Source organism: Lonchura striata, chromosome 2, assembly GCF_046129695.1.
Source record: "Lonchura striata isolate bLonStr1 chromosome 2, bLonStr1.mat, whole genome shotgun sequence".
Taxonomy (NCBI): domain Eukaryota; kingdom Metazoa; phylum Chordata; class Aves; order Passeriformes; family Estrildidae; genus Lonchura; species Lonchura striata.
Window position 1 is genome coordinate 31609601 of NC_134604.1, and position 16617 is coordinate 31626217.

Below are 16617 nucleotides of genomic sequence, written 5' to 3' on the forward strand. Positions count from 1 at the left end.
TGTCCTTCTTCCTTCTGCTGCAAAGTGAAGCTGCTAAAAATCAATATTGTAGGGCACAGATCTGGTGGGGAGATGAAGGGCAGGAGTGGGAGCAACTGCCAGGGCTGTGACAAAGGAAGGTATCACAGAGAAAAGGGAAATGTCTCATGGAAAGAAAAGTTTCTGAAGAAAGCACAACTTATCTCTGCTGGTAATTGAGGTCCTAAGTCTTCTTTTTTGAGAAAGATGTGGGTAATTAGTAATTTCCATCATTATGTGATGCCTGTTTCCGTATCAGTCCAAGGCTGACAGAAACATCTTGTGAAAAGATGGCATCAGCTGCTATTACATGGAATAAAGAGTAGCCTTTGGGAGTAAATAAGAGTTCAGTAGCTTAATGTTTCCCTGTATTTTAGAAAACATATTTTGGGATCGTGCCAATTTTCTCCAGTGTAATCTGAATTTAATATAGTGCCAGTGTTCGTGCCTCATGTTGTAATATGCCTCATATTTCAGCCTCCCTGTCTCCTTGTCTGGACAGGATTTGACTACTTTTCTTTCCCCCTTTTTCTCTGGTAGTGTAGCACATACTGAGAACATGTACACGTATTTGGAAGAGTGGGGTCTACTCAAGAGAGTGGTAGTGGCAGAGAGGAAAGAGAAAGGGTAAACACTAAGGCAGTGAGGGGGCTGGAGGGAGAGCAAAGGGTTGCAGACAGAATTCTGCCTTCAAAGTTCAAAGGCATGGCTTTGTTGTTTCCTGTATGTCCCATAAAAAAGTGCTTTGTTGGTTCCCAGCAGGGCTAGGAGAAGTGCTGAAAAGCAATTAGTGTTTCATTTGTGTCCCCTCTAGGAAAAGCCTTCCTCCTCACTCCTACCACTATTTTTGTTCACAGCAAAGCCCCTGAGGGCTCCCTGGCACATGGGGAGGTGGCTGAGCATGTCACCCTTCTGCAAAACAGCAGGGCAGGAACCCACAGCACTTGCTCCAAACAGCTCCAGTAGTGCAAAGCAGCCATATGGTCACTTGAGCAGCGCTGTGCAGCAGCTGCTTGTCACGCTGATGCTGTGGGATGCACGGGGAGCTGGGGCTGGTCTCAGTGGCTGGTCTCAGTGGCTCTGACTGTAAGACCTGGTGAAGCCACTTGCTGTGAAGCCATCTTCCCATGGCTAGGATACAGTTTGAGATGCTACAGGTTCTCACAATCAGCCATGTCCTGTTGTCACAGGTTACCAGCGTCAGCTGCTCTACAAACACGACGATGGCTCCTACAGTGCCTTTGGGAAAGGTGATGAGCAGGGCAACACATGGTGAGTGACCGGAATTGCTATTGTCACCCTAAACCTGTCATCCTTGCTGGTTCATCTCCTGGCTGTGACATGGAATTCCTCTGTGCTCTGCTCACAGGCTGACAGCTTTTGTAGCCAGGTCCTTTGGGCAGGCCAGCTCCCACATTTACATCGACAAGGACCACATGCACGGCGCTCTGCGCTGGCTGCAGAAGCACCAGCTGCCCAGTGGCTGCTTCCAGAGCGTGGGGAAGCTCTTCAACAATGACCTGAAGGTATGGTTGCCAGACATGGGAGTGGGGGCAGGGGGAACTCTATGTGAGGCACAGGGTTGCTTCCTCAGGCTTTTCCACTGTGAATAGTAGCACAAAGCAATGTCCCTGTGGCTTAGCATGGCTAAGGCATCTTCCCAGAACTGAATGAAAAACATGGCCTAAACCAGAAGTCCTCCTCTGAGTGAGTGTTTAGACTCTGCTAGGCTTCCTTAATTTTTACTCTAGCCAAAAGACAGCACAGCTAATTGTGCCAAGGCACTATGCGGACACTGGGAAATGAGAAATATTTTTATATTTTAATGTTTGTCTAGAATACCCTGGCTGCATTCTCCCTCTTCTCATACCTTATAGTGCCCAATACTCCTAACACAGGACTGTGCTCTAATACAGGATTGTCTGAAGACACAGTTGTTCCTCCACTGCCCCAAAAATATGACTCCTCCTAGAGCTTGCCATCCCCCAAATGATCCCTACAGTGTAGCTGGAAATGCACCGAACTCTTGGTGAACATGCCCTAGAGCTTAGGTACTGAGCAATACTTGGGTTCATTGCCTTTGTAAAGGTACGAATAATCCACACATGTCAGATTACAAAACCGCCCACATTCAATACAAGGCAAATTTCTGAAAGAAAACAGGCTGCTGCATTCATAAAGCAAAGGGTTACACACTTTTTCCTAAAATTTGGATGCAGCACAAAATAAAACCAGAGTGTGCACGTAGATTGTTCATCCTTGTCTGACTGTCATTAATTTCCCACCTTGAGCTTTCTATCTGAACAGAACTTTTTGGAATAGGTTTTGCACCTCCACCTGCCTCACACTTACAAAGTTTCTTTTAGTTAGTGTGAATGACACTTCTTAGCATCTTAGCTCAATTTCACCCTCTCATTTTAGATGTATTCTTGTCTCATATCTGAGGATGTAAGCAGAACCTCCCCAAGACAAATGTCCTCTGAGATGAAAAGCAGCTCCTGAAAGCCTGTTAAACACATATTAATCTGTAGTTTCTCAAAGTCAGATGACTTATATGTAAGTCATCTGCATAACTTCTTCATTATGATGCAAATCCTGCATCATAAAAACTTTATTCGAGTGTACAGTGGTAACATATTTAATAAATTGCTTTACAGTTTGTTTCATGCCTTTCTGTGAGAAGGGATTTCTAGGCTGACTGAACAACATGGCCGAGACTGCCCTCAACAGCAAACTTTCAGGATATTCAGCAAGTGAGCCTGGAGGGCTTTCCTGTCCAGGAATGCCCAGGAGCACATTACTGTGCTCTCTCAGATGCAGTTTTTGGGGCTATGCAATGACAGGCAAGCAGTGGTTGGGTTTGTTCTTTTCTGATGACTGTCTGTGTGCTTGCAGGGCGGTGTGGATGATACAATCTCATTAACAGCCTATATTGCAGCTGCACTGGTGGAACTCCAGCTGGAGAGGAATGTAAGTGATGCCTGAACTCCTGCAGGGCTTGGGAACACACTCCACCATCCATTCCTCCCCTGGTTGGAGGCTTCAGGGAGTACCCAGCTTGAGCTGGTGAAAGATTCTGTCGTTCCCACCTTGCTACACAATAAGCTAAACAGGAAAATTTTAACTTGGTGAGGAGTTCTTAATATAAATGGCCTGATTTATAGCAAAGCAGAGCACTTGCTTTTCCCAGCTCATCTCAAGGGAAACAATTGTGTCTGAAAATAATAAAGGGCTTGTAGGGAGAGAGAGGCAAGGGTTTTCATTAAACTGATCAACAGAGCTAAAGGAGAAAAAAAGGACAACTTTTCTGGTATGCCTTACCCCAAATAAAAGAAGTGAGCTTCCAGACAAGTGTAGACTGTTCTAGAAAAAAAGAACTGATATTCCAGGCTAATGGTACAGTTCTTAAAACATCATACCCTTCAGGATCAGACACCCACAGCATGTGTCTCTGACAATTCTGAGCCAGCATGTTATTACACACTTCCTACAGCTGGGTTCTCCACTGTATTAGCAAACCCCTATCCCTATGGTAAATCCAGCACACCTTTGCTTTCAACCCACAGTCAGCGATGCTTTGACCACTCCACCTCACACTTCACAGTCCTGGGAGAGATGCTAGCACTAAAATACATCAAGGATGTGTTGGGGATAGATGTTCACAACAACATGGTGTTTGGTCAGAGGAAATTCCCTTGGTTTGGATTCCTTTTTCAGGACACAATGTTGGATAATGCCTTACATTGCCTCAAGAAGGTAACACTTGATGAGACAAGCCTTTATGTCAAAGCTTTGATGGCTTATGTCTTCACGCTCAGCAAGGACATGGAGATGAGAAAGCAGCTCCTGGATATGGTACAGAAGGAAACTGGTAGGTTGTTGCTTTGGGTTCCGAGAGATCAGGACTGTGTTCAAGGTCTGATACCTGTAACATTTAATTGCAGTATTCTGGGAGATTTAGCTATTCACAAATATGCTTTTGTGTCAGAAAAACATCGTTTATTCAAGCTATGACAATCTCCTCTTGTTTTCTCAGACCCAGGAAATAATTTCTAATCAAAAGCAGCAGAGGTTATCCATGCTTAATTTGTGCTGTTAAAATGCTTCTTTGTGTCATGGTGCTCCTGTCATTCTTCAGGAATTCATACACAGTAGAAGAGATCTTGCACAGCAAACTTGTTTCACCATGTCTGTTCAGGACATTTACTTGAAAAAGTCAAACCTTTTGACTGCTTCCCCATTGCTGCTCTACTCAGCTCAGGGCCCTTGAGTGGGTGGACATTTACTGCTGACCTGCTGAGCTTGGTTCTTCCTTTTGTCTCATTAGCTTGGGGAAAAAAATAGACTTCTGTCCTGAGTAAGGATGCTGAGGTGGGTGTTCAAAACACCCAAGCCTATGGTTAAACAGTTGGTAATATTACCTGCGTTGGTTTAAGTGAGTTCTTCCCCACATTTGGTTGTCTGGCAGTGTGGCGAACTACACAGAGGACTGAAAAAATAACATATTAAAAAAAAACAACAAAACAACCAAAAAACAAAACAAAACAAAACCCACAAAGGGAGAGTGGATTTTTCAGCCTGACCAGCTACCAGTGCTGAGTGTTGCTCACTGCATAGCCACTCAAGCTGGCAGCTGGAACAGGAAGTAGTAGAATTGCACACATTCAGTGCAGTACTTGTTCAGAGCTGCCTCTGTGATAATACAAGAAGGAAGATACCTTCCATTGTGATAAACATAATGAAGGTTCTCCATAGGGCACCTTAGCTAAATTCTGAAGTCTTGAGGCTGGTATTATGTAAAAAAGTGATTTGGTGGTTCTTCTTTCAAAAGTGAAGGTTTTTTTCTGAAAACTGACTTTGAATTTAAAAGTGTTTTAGATTTTCACACTTGTACCATTGCAGAAGATTCCTACACAATTAAACCTGGCACAATTAAGCTAAATTCTTAGCTGAATTTGGTTAGTCCCCTACTGCCACTACAGCAAAATATTCAACTGGACCCGAATGTATTCAGCGCTTGTGAGCTTGGACCTGAAGTGAGAGCCCAGCTCTTGCTTAAATTGCCCTTCACTCTGCACTGCATAGTGAGGATGCCAGCAAAATAAATTGGGTAGTCTTTCTCCCCCAGTAGTCTGGCAGCAATTTGCCCTCAAAGACTGAGTAGTTCTTGTACAATAGGTACAAGTGACTGGAAATAAGTCCTAGAGCTTTTCAGCACAGGGGGTCCTGTTACTCTGTGCTAGGCAAATGCAGAAACAGCAAAAATGCTGAAGCTTGGAGACATTAATTTGAATATACAGGGATCTACAATTCTTCTTTTCCACATATTTCTTCCCCCATCAGCACAGCTACTGACATCACAATCTGCTGATGAAAAGTCTTCTTCCATGATTGAGACGGTAGCCTACATCATCCTGGCTCATGTCTCCAAACCAGACTTGTCAGTCAATGAAGCCTCCGTGAGCAAGCTTGTGCGCTGGCTCAGTGCACAAAGAAATGCCTTCGGAGGATTTGCTTCCACACAGGTAACAAACCAGGGGAAATCATGGGGGAAAGAGTTGTTGTACCTGGAGTGATGTGCACACCTCTCACGTGCATGTCACCCTGGACCCATCCTTTGCAGACAAAGGTATATGGGAAAGGGAGTGCCATGGGGAAACTCTTCTCTGTGTAGTGTAACTGGGATTACCCAGGGTCTCTGGCACTGCTAAGCCCAGAGCTCACAAGCTGCCCATTCCAGGTAACAGAAATCATCCTGCTGCCTGTGGCATAGACCCTACCTATGTACTTAGTGGGAGAGAGCCTGCCTGTGTCAGAGTGTGAATCAGGGCCATGAGGACTGTAGCTCTCTCTGAACTGAACTGAAAGTCCCCGAACTGCAGTGCTGGGTCTTGTTGTGTGTGGCCCCACAGCAAAGTGACTCTGAGTCTCCCTCCAGGACACGGTTGTCAGCCTGCAGGCCCTCGCTCAATATGCAGCCCTGATTCCTCAGGAGATCAGAGATGTCAAGGTGGCAGTGAAAGGAAAGGGGGCTTCTCCACTGGAGTTCCATGTGCACAGGAACAACAAGTTGGTCCTGCATCAGGCATCTCTCCATGCAGACACTGGGACCTACACAGTGCAAGCGACGGGCAGTGGCTGCGTTTATGTCCAGGTGCGTATGTGTAAGGAACAGAGGTCTCTGACTACTGAAGAGAGGTTTGGCTTTAAGCAGGTACTGTAGCCTCAACTTCTGAGTAGGATTTTTCCTTCTAGGCAGAAACATGTCAAACTTGAAGGTACTCAGGTGTACTTTGTTGACAGGATTTCATGTAACTATCTCTGGTATCTTCTCAGAAATGTCTCAGCTTTGCTGTCCTATCCTACAGAAGCATGTCATTACTAAGAGACCAGTAGATCTGAAGTCAGGAATATAGAGACACAGAAGAGTACATACTTCAATTTTGAGTGTGTTGTTGATGTCACTGCTTGAGGAGCTGGACACTGTATAGCTTCTGACACAAAATTCTTTGGGTATTTATCACTTACAGAGATGAGGAGTGATGTGGTACCACAGTCTTCTTATTCCAATACACCAATACAATTGGTCCATCAGGAGGATACATTATTTTTCTGGCAGTTTTGACAGTTGTTCACTTGTGAACCATTCATCCAGCAAAGAACTCAAGTCACTCCCTGTGAAAACCTTTTTTTGCTAGGTCACTTCTGTTCAGAGGATGCCCACAGAAAAATCTTACTATGCTCACAGAGAATCTGCAAGCAGTGTCTAGTTAAGGGGACACACAATTATTAATTTTTAATGCATGCAGGAGGTAAACAGAACCACACTGCTTGGCTACACTTGCATACAGTCAATGAGCATAAGATGTCTGATGAGCACATGCTGGGGAGGCAGTCAGTCACCAGGCACACAGAGGAAGATTGGCTTATGCTGCTTTTGAATGAGTACGATCATCTTGCTTGCTGAATTGTCTTCTCCCAATTTTTAGTTCTTCTTTCGTAAGGGATTGTAATTGTTCTACCAGTATTTTCCCCTTGAGACCTAGAGCGACTATCAGCATGTCAAGCGTTAACAGTTACACTTCTTTTTCATTGTGGGACAGTGGTTTAGCTTAAGTGCTTCCTTGAACCTTAACAGATACTTTTTTTTTTTCTTTTTTTTTTTTATGAGACTGAATGAGACTTTGAATCACAGATAGCTGAGTCTCCAAGTTTTAGGTTGCATTTGACAGGTGTATCTGATACAATGTGTTAAACAGCACATCTCTGAACAGAAAGTGCATCTGAGTCCAACTGTGTTAGCCAGCAATCCGTTAAAGCTGGATGCACAGCCAGTGCTTTATTCGGGGAAACTCTTGAGTTTCTTCACAGAGATGTTTTCTCCCCAACCAGACTACTTTGTACTATAACATCCCACCACCAAAAACAAAAGAAGTCTTTCTCCTGGATGTGGACACAGTCCCAAGAGAATGTGATGGTGTCAGGAAACAATTTGACATCCATGTGTCTGTCAGGTATGAGATCCCTTGAGGCTCTTTCTTCAGTGGAAAAAAAGTATGAATCCAGTTGTATGACTAGAACCCCATGAAAGCCTCCTGTCTGTAGAATCAGAGACACAGGATGACTCTCTTCTTCTCCATAGATCCCAAGGAGATTGTTAACTGAGAATTAAGGCCTGGAGAATCATGGCAGTGCACTGGTAGTGTCTTGCACAACCACAGCAACCATCTTGGGCAGCTCAGCAGTCCCCAGAGCACCAGCAGCTGAGTGTTGGGGAACGCTTGGCATCCCAGGCTGAAGCAGCCCTGAGGTGCATCCCCTGTAGTGTGAGCCACTGCTGGAACTAGGCAGCAGAAACTCCAGTCCCTATCCATATTTCATTTGCCTGCATCTGTCTAGAGTGAGAGTCTTGATCCATATTCTCCATGCCTTACTGTCCTTACTGAAAGAGAACAATACCAACGTTTCCACTCTCAGCCTGTAAGAGCAAAGGTCAGTTCCACCAGTTGGAGAGGGCAACAGGAAGCCATAATATTTCCACATTAATCATAGTGCATTGGCTGCGCAATCTGTGTCCATATTAAGTGAGTAGATGGGGACCACTTTTTGTCGCTTTGTCCCACCAGCTAGACATACTGCTGAGCTTTCATATCACTGTAGGGCAGGGCAGCGTTTACAAATGTCCATTATTATCTCCTAGAAATGTTGTGCTGCCTTCCACATCTAACATGCTTCTTTCCTGACCCCCTTCAGATATGTAGGGGACCGTGGGACGAGTAACATGGCCCTGGTGGAGGTGGAGATGCTCTCAGGGTTCATTCCTGTTCAGAGCTCTGTGAAAGAGGTAAGACTATTCCTTTGGCTTTCCTTGAGGATATAAAAATCAATTTTCCAGACGTAGCTCAGTCAGAAATATCCAAACATTTAAGAAGTGTCAGAGAATGGTAATTACAAGAGCAGATATAACAGGCTATTTCACAAGGCAACTTTCCACTTGTACATGTTCATAGTGAAGATTGCATACACAGGAAGAGGTCAGAGAGAAGATGAAAAAGCACCAAGTTAGAATCACCTGGGGTGCATTGGGCCCCTTTGCACTTACCAGTGCCATTTTTAGGGATATTCTAAAAAATAGTGTTGAATCCCACAGAGTTGTTCAATTACATGCTCCAGTGTTCCATACAATAGCTAGGAAGATCCAACATAGCCTTGTACTAACCAGTTTTCCCTTTGCTATCAACAATGAAAGTAGGAACATGGCCCAAGGATACTTGTACCAAAACTGAAAAGTATTTTCTAAGGCTTGATATGCTCCCAGCAATCTCAATGCTGAGGAAGGCAAACCTGACTAGTCCTCAGGCTAGGCTAAGTGCTTTTGTCAACAGTGGTTCACTGACAAATATCAAACTTGCTGTGAAGGAATGGCCAATAAGCTGATATTAACCAAGCTTATCTCTTGCCTTCCTATATAGCTGGAGAAGGTACCCCTCGTGAAAAAGACGGAGATAAAACCAGACAAAATCACAATCTACCTGGAGGAGGTAAGAGGAGGACCACAGGGAACTGCCCACTCTAGTAGCAACTGAAGTACTTTGCATGGGGACTTTTGCAGATTAGAAATACAAATATCTAGGCTAGTCAAGGAGGCTAAAGTTTTAACAGAAGAGGAAGAGGGTGGAAGAACCTGGAAAGATAGGAAAAAAACCCTTTGATGCAGAAGGAGTAAAGTTAATATGTAGGTGATTTTGAGATGATCAGTGCTTTTCTTCTCACTTCCATTCTTCTCTCCAGCTGGGCGAGAGTTCTCTGAAGCTTAACATCTCAGTGGAACAAGATGTTGAAGTGCAGAATCTGAAAGCTGCAACAGTGCACATCTATGACTACTATAAGCCAGGTGAGATTTCACTCACATTGGTGTAAAGTAACTATTGTATCCCCCACTCAGACATAATTATGTCTGTGACCCTAATTCCATTTAATTCCCTTATTCCAATGCACGTCCTCCTGCAACTTCAAACTTGGGTTTCTTCTGTACAAAGCTTCAATATTCAAGTAACCCAGTTCCTTAGAAAAATTTCTCGAGACAAGGCTGCCTGGCACTATGATTATGTTGTGGGGTGTTACATGTTCCACGACTGTGTTTGTTTTCTTCGTCTAGCTTCAAGCTAGAAGACTTCTCTGACAATTTGCCATGACTTCTTCAGCTTTTTACCTCTCTTGAGAATACTTAGGCATTTATTTAAAATCAGTACTACATAGTGCTACCCTGATCCACTAGAAGGCAGAATTTAGTTGTATGCATTTCATGTATAGTGTAATAATCCTACCATCTATTGTGTCCTGCCATGTCTCAGAGGGTAATAGGAAAATAATTTGTTATCCTTTAAAGCTCTAAATGAATGATGAGCACAGAGAAGAGAGATCTTGATGATATTTTGAGTCTGATTATTCTGTGCTCAGTATGAGACAAAACAGCAGATGGAACACTAAAAATTCTTTAAAAAAAAATTGAGAACAAAACAGAAGAAGTGCCGCTGGAGATTTAGAAAGCAGCACTATGTGTCATATACTAAATTCCATTCCCCTTCCACCATGGGAAGAAAAGGACACTTTTTAATCCAGCTACTACAGAGCTAAATATTGACAGCTAATATCCTCTCTATCTCAGCTATTTTATCCTATACAAGAATTTTTGTGCTTAATACATGGAATTTAAAGAGTTATCTGGCATGAAAATACTAATTATCAATAAATAAGCCAGGCTATCAGGACATGCTGTGGAAAGGTTTTTTATTTACAAAAAATGTCCTTGCATTAGTAGGTATCACTGCGCACAAGGTGATTTTTACAGCTGTGTGGGATACATATTGTGATTACTGACCTGACCTACTAGAGACTTTGTTCCTGCATTCACAGTCTGAGGAGTGAAAAATTAAAGTAGTGGGATGGTTGTGCTACTGAGAAAGAAGTTTGGCACTACCCTACCATGCAGCCCTGCAGCTCACCACCCTGTTCCTCTTGTTTCTGCAGATGACCGCTCGGCAAGAGAATATGCTTTCCCCTGCAGTTCAGGTTAGTGCTAACAGGCTTCCAGCTGGGACAGGGCAGAGGACTGGTGGTGAGCAGGCAAAGCATCCCACCTCTGCTCTGCATTTAATCCTGTCGTGTGATGCAGAGGCTTCTTGGACTGCAGGTTGAATTGGGATCTACTTACTAGTGGTGGGCACAGTTTCTAGCCCAGATATTAATCTCAATGTAGATTGAGGCTTGAGCATACCATGGAAGGTTAAAATGATCTCTTTTTATTTCATTTTCATGCAGTCCTCACATCATCCCAAGTCTAAGTACAATTGGAAATGCCTGTCAATGATAAAAAGACGTTGCAGTTCATCCCATGAGATCTCTTAGTCTGCAGACACCTTCCTAAAAATTCATCAGGCTCTTTGCCTTTTCTTTCCTTTCTTTCTACAGATGCCTCAAAGCAGGTTTCCTCCTAGTATGCTCTGGCTCTGCAACCTGAGTTTTCTGCCTGCATATGGAAAACTTCATTGCTCCAGCTCTCCTCTTCTCTGCTGTGTTGGAAACACCCAATTTCCTTTGCCCTATGTTTCTATGTGAAAACGGGCTTAATTCACATTAGTTTGGGAGCAGGTGAAATAAAGTATGTGGAACCTGGAAAGAAGGCAGTGACTTGACAGTTGATGAAGATTTCAGTGCATGACAAAGAGGTAAACACTGTGCATGTTGTGGTTACATACTTTGCATTTGGTCACCATAGTGATTTAAATCTTTCTCCTCCCCAAGTCCCATCTCTGAGCTCCCTTTTCAATTTTTCAATTCAGTTAACTCAACAGTTGATCTGCAACCAAACTCCATGCAAAAAAAACCCCCAAAAAACCCAAAACAAAACAAAAACAACAAAAAACCCCACAAAAACAAAAACAAACAAACAAAAAAACCCAAAAAAACAACAAAAAAAAAACAAACAAAAACCCAAAACCCAACCAACCAACCAAAAAAAAAAACCAACCAAAAAAAACCACCTCATTTTTAACCCTGATCTGGTTTACTACCTGACCCTGTGAGTAATTTTTCTGTCACAACTGAAGAGTCTGAACAGGCAAGGGAATGCTAAGGAGCTTTACCAGTTCATTCAGACAGAAAGGAGCTGTACAACAAAGTCTTATGAAAGGAGGGCATGAAACCAAAGTAACACTCACTACACATTCACTGCATGTTTAGACTCTGACAACACATAGTCCCATCCTGTCAAGACATTAACCCAAATGGCTAATCCTTACCTGTGGCACTACCTAAAAAAGACAACAATCTGAGGAATTTCAGGATGCAGCACATGCAACAGAGGGTATGCAGATGGCCCAGCAGGATATGCAGTGCCATTAGGGAAATAGCACTCATAAAAAGGGGGACACTAGATAAGAGGAAATAGGTACTAGTTTTGCAGAGCTGATTCCCAAAAGAGAAATTACCAAGACAGTCAAACAAAAAATTTGAAGTAAGGTATGAAGTCAACAAGCCCAGGGGTGATGGAAAAGAAGAGAACAAGATAAGCTTCTAAACAAGAAGTACTTTAGGATAAAAAGAAAAGGGGGAAAAGGAACATGAAGTGAAGCAAGTGAAGTGACAAAGATTGCTTGGGTTATCCCTGTGTGTAGTAGCCCTTTGCCTGATCAATACATCTTGCAAAAGGACAGCAACTGTATTTCTTTCTCTGACCATTCAGAACAATTGGTCCATAAAGTGGGCAGAACCAGCCCCTTCCACATGGGGACAAAAGGAAAATAAAAGTCTCACAGCAGTGCTTAACAAGCATTTAGAGGAGGCAGAAAACCTGAGGAACTGAGTGATACATTCTGTGGACAGCTGATGCAAAAAACAGACAGGGTTGAGTTCAAGGAAGCAAAAATATGAAGGGACAAGCCTCCAAGGATTGTTGTCCTAGCATTGTCCCTTCCCCAGACATTGTAGGAGTCAACAGGCACTGTTCAATGGTGCTCTCCAAAGGGAGCATAGCAAGACCTGTTGCCTGTCCTGGTTGCCTTCCTGGCAAGTCTCTTCATCTGGATATTTGGGCTGGACTGGAAGAGCTTTGGGGTTGAAGCCCTCTGATCTGTTGAACTTCAGACAGGGAGATTTTAAATAAATCCTGAAGTCTGTAACCCAGCATGCTTATTGTGCCCATAAGCCAGGCTCTCCCATCTCTAAATGGATATGTGCCAAGGGTCTGCTTTACAGTTCATAGGATCAGATTGCCATGAAATTAGATCCCAATAGAAGCAGCCCACGAAGATTCCTCTGCTTCTGATGATAGGATGCCTTGGCACCTTGTACCTGCATGGGGCAGGTAAGTGAGAAAAACAAGGGTGTGAAATATGAATACAAACAGATATTTCCAGACTGTGGTTTCAAATCAGATAGATGTTATTCAGCTGCAGATGAGGAGCTGAGGAAGCTGGCAAAGCAGAGAGCTGAAAAAAAGCTGCTGTGTGGCAAGCTCCCATACAATAGGAATGTGCAGTAGAAGTCAGTGATGTTTTTGCCTCTTGAATTAAATATTAGGGAATGCAATAAGTGGCTAGTCTGTGCTGGATGGCCAATCAGATGCTTGCTCAGTTCTGTGGCTGTTGAAAAATGCTCTCTATCCTTGGTGACATCCATAGGAAATACCTTCCAGAGCAAGAAAAGAATCTTTGTGATGTGTAAGCAAAGGTAGGGCTGGTGGCCTGGACACTTCCTTCCACCATCTCACTACAAGCAGCTGTGTGGTCTTGGTTGCCCAAATAATCTGGAGGCAACTGGGAAGCTTCCCACAAAGTTTTGCTGCTTTAATCTGTAAAAAAACAAGGTCCAGAAGAGCATAGTGTGGGCAGCAGCTAGCAGGCAATCTGGTCACCAGCATCTCAGACAGTGAGCGATCTTTCTGCAAAAATAAGCTTTTAAAAGGAGTGTGAAGTAGACCCCTTGCAAGGAGGATGACTGTAAGCACACAAGATGGCCCCAAATGGATTCTGACTTTGTTAGGGCACTATTATAAAAATAAATGGCATATTAAAAATCTGTACATGAAAAAGGTAGCCTGTACAATGAACAGTCCATCACAAAGGACAGGATGTTCCTTCTGTGGTACCTGTATCCTATACTGTAAGAATCTGTTCGGCACAGTATGCAGGCTCACGCTTATGCTACACGCTGTTTATTCACCTGTGAATAAGGTTCATTTACTACCACTGTCTTTCTGATAAATTGGAAAAACCCCCGTGAGCTCGGAAGGTGCACTTTTCCTGAAGGACCACTGAGTGTCACCATCGCTCCGTGGCTTGCTCTGCAAGATGCCGTTTCTCCAGGGACTAAACCTCCTTTTCTAAAACGGGCTGGAATGGGGGAAAAAAAATAATTCGAATGAAAATAGGCTGCTTCTTCCTTTTTCCCAGGGCTGGGAAGAACTGCACCTAAAACGTGAGCTATCTCCTCAATGAATTCTGCCTTATGTGTAGGCAAACATTTGACAGGTTTCCAGCCAGACCTCTAAGCCAGTCTTAAAATTTGCAACATGATCCTCAGTGACAATCATGGGACTGAACAAATGCTTTATCGGGAGACACTGAAAAGGTTGGGATCTCACCATTTGGGGAGCAGAATAGATATTGGCCAGGTGCACCTGCTTTCCCTGAAAGTATTAAGGGCAGCTGAACCTGGTGGACTGAAAGGTCCGGTGACTTGCTTTTTTCCTGGGTCAGTGGAGGTGAGTGAGAGTTTACTTGTTTCACACCCTAACAGTAGAAGAATGTTGTGCAAGTCCACAAAAAACCAAGTACACATAGGTTAACGCTGACAGGAGACAATACTTCAGAGACACCCACATCAGTACAGTGTCACTGGCCTGATCCTGTCCCCTAAGGATGAGCACTCAGAGAAATGCATTTTCATAGGTCTCAGGTTTTTGGCCCTATAAAACTTTCATCCTACTTGCTGGCTAGACTGACCACATGCACAAAACAAAGAGCACAATAATACGGGAAACAATTAAAATAATTTATTAAAAATGTGATGCAGGCTCCGGTGATCAGATACAGCCCTTGCGCAGACAAACATACTGATTGCATTTGACTGGCTTTGTTAATACCTGCCTTTTGTACGTTTGATCCACCTTGATCATACCATTTCCCTGCCTGTAATTTTTACCCCAAGCATACTAGTGCAGTTTTGAAAATCCTAAAATTCTCTTTATCGGTTCCAACATTCCCCCACAGCTGCTAACTACTCCCCCTCGTAAGTCCTAAAGCCTCTTTATTGCAGTATTCCCCCTACTCGTATTGTAGTAAACTGCCCTTCGTTTGCATACATTCCAGAGAGTTTCCTCCTTTGAATCCACTTCAGTGGGTTTTGCAAGTGAGACAAATGGCTTAGTCGTTCATCCAGTTGTTGGGGCATTTAGGCGTGGTTGATTCACAGGGATTACTGTTTGCTGGGTTTCCTGCCTTGTCATTGTTTCTTTGTTCCTTGTCTGAACTTTTGTTTTGAATAACCTTAAATATCTCCTTGAAAATCAGCCAGACAGTTTTCCATCTGAATTGAAAAAGAACCCTCAGCATTTAGAGCAAATATGTTTGGTAACAGCCCAAATGCCCTCCTGTACCGGTGTGTTTTGGTGCTTTTTAGGCAGCAGCAAATATTATTCTCTGATTCTAAATCAGTGGGAATTGACTGCAATTCATTATGGGATTTTTTTCCTGTGAACTGATAGCCTAGCATTGTCGTTACAGAGCCAGGTGCAACTTTCTTGCAACGTGAAGCTCAAAGATGCCGTTTGCAGGAGTGTTTATGGTGCTTATAGCCTCAGTGGTGCTTGAGGTTCTGCACCTTGTAGATAGAGCATGACTCATTCCCGTTTGTCTCTTGCTACATCCCACTTGTCCTTGGTGCACGCGATGGCATTCTGAAAGGATTCTCACCAACCCTCACCAAGATGAGCCACTGGTCTGACCTGATGGGCATTTATTTTCCTAGAAACAGATATGCTGATCATAAAATAATAGAATGCTTTGGGTTGCAAGGGTCATTAAAGATCATCTGGTTCCAAACCAACAGGACGTGGGCAGAGACACCATCCACTAGACTGGGTTGATCAAAGTCCCATCCAGCCTGGACTTGAACACTTCCAGGGATGTGGCATACACAGCTTCTCTGGGCAACCTGTGCCAGTGCCTCACCATCCTCAGAGGGAAGAATTTCTTCCTAATAATTAATCTAAACCTGCTCTTCTTCATTTTGGAGCCATTGCCCCTTGTCCTGTCACTGCATGCATGCATACTTCCTCTCCACTTAGCATCTAAAGATGACAACATTACAGTTAAAAATTCATAAGTTTGCCATAATCAACCACTCATACCCTAAGCCAGGCAACTGACGGGCAACAAACTGATACTCCTTGAGAGTAATCAAGAGAAGCAAGGTGCAAGTGCTTGCGCAGCGCAGCTTCTTTTCTAAAAGCTGCCAGCGAGCTCTGGCACTGTGGCTTTTTTATCCTGTTCATGCAGGTTTCCACTGTGCACCTCTACGTGTGTACACATGTAGAAGGCAGAAAACTTCCTGCTGTGTCCTGTTTGCTCGTCAAAGCTTGTTGCAAGTACCAACACAAACAGTTTACAACCTACATTCTTCTCCCAGGCAACTAGCAACAGGACGAGAGGACAGTCTTTAGCTGCTGTGCCAGGGGAGGTGTAGGCTGGACAACAGGAGGAATTTCTTCACAGAAAGCATGATTAGACATTGGAATGGGCTGCCCAGGGAGGTGGTGGAGTCACCGTCCCTGGAGGTGTTTAAGGAAAGACTGGGTGTGGCACTCAGTGCCATGGTCTATTGCCATGGTGCTGTTCGGTCACAGGTTGGACTCGATGACCTCAGAGGTCTCTTCCAACCGAACTGATGCTGTGATACATGAAACGACTAACATTTAAGAAGGTTGACCAGTCGCCAGAAGGACGGACGGTAAAGTGAGACCCGGCAGAGGGGACAGCAGAGGGGACAGCCGCTCAGGCTGGCGAAGCGCGCTGTGCGAGCGCCCGGGCTGTGACTCTC

At 43.9% G+C, this 16617-nt stretch overlaps 1 protein-coding gene across 1 annotated transcript in view; it reads left to right on the top strand.

Moving 5' to 3' along the window:
* Nucleotides 1-11204, top strand: part of LOC110472325 (alpha-2-macroglobulin-like protein 1) — a 28697-nt gene extending 17493 nt beyond the window's left edge. The window contains exons 27-38 of the mRNA XM_021533908.2: nucleotides 1209-1290; nucleotides 1388-1544; nucleotides 2914-2988; nucleotides 3736-3889; nucleotides 5362-5543; nucleotides 5957-6172; nucleotides 7411-7532; nucleotides 8272-8362; nucleotides 8991-9059; nucleotides 9310-9412; nucleotides 10549-10590; nucleotides 10990-11204. Of these exons, the coding sequence (XP_021389583.2) occupies nucleotides 1209-1290; nucleotides 1388-1544; nucleotides 2914-2988; nucleotides 3736-3889; nucleotides 5362-5543; nucleotides 5957-6172; nucleotides 7411-7532; nucleotides 8272-8362; nucleotides 8991-9059; nucleotides 9310-9412; nucleotides 10549-10590; nucleotides 10990-11015 (1319 nt within the window). The 3' untranslated portion in view covers nucleotides 11016-11204. The remainder of the gene's footprint in view (nucleotides 1-1208; nucleotides 1291-1387; nucleotides 1545-2913; nucleotides 2989-3735; nucleotides 3890-5361; nucleotides 5544-5956; nucleotides 6173-7410; nucleotides 7533-8271; nucleotides 8363-8990; nucleotides 9060-9309; nucleotides 9413-10548; nucleotides 10591-10989) is intronic.
* Nucleotides 11205-16617: the final 5413 nt, after the last annotated feature.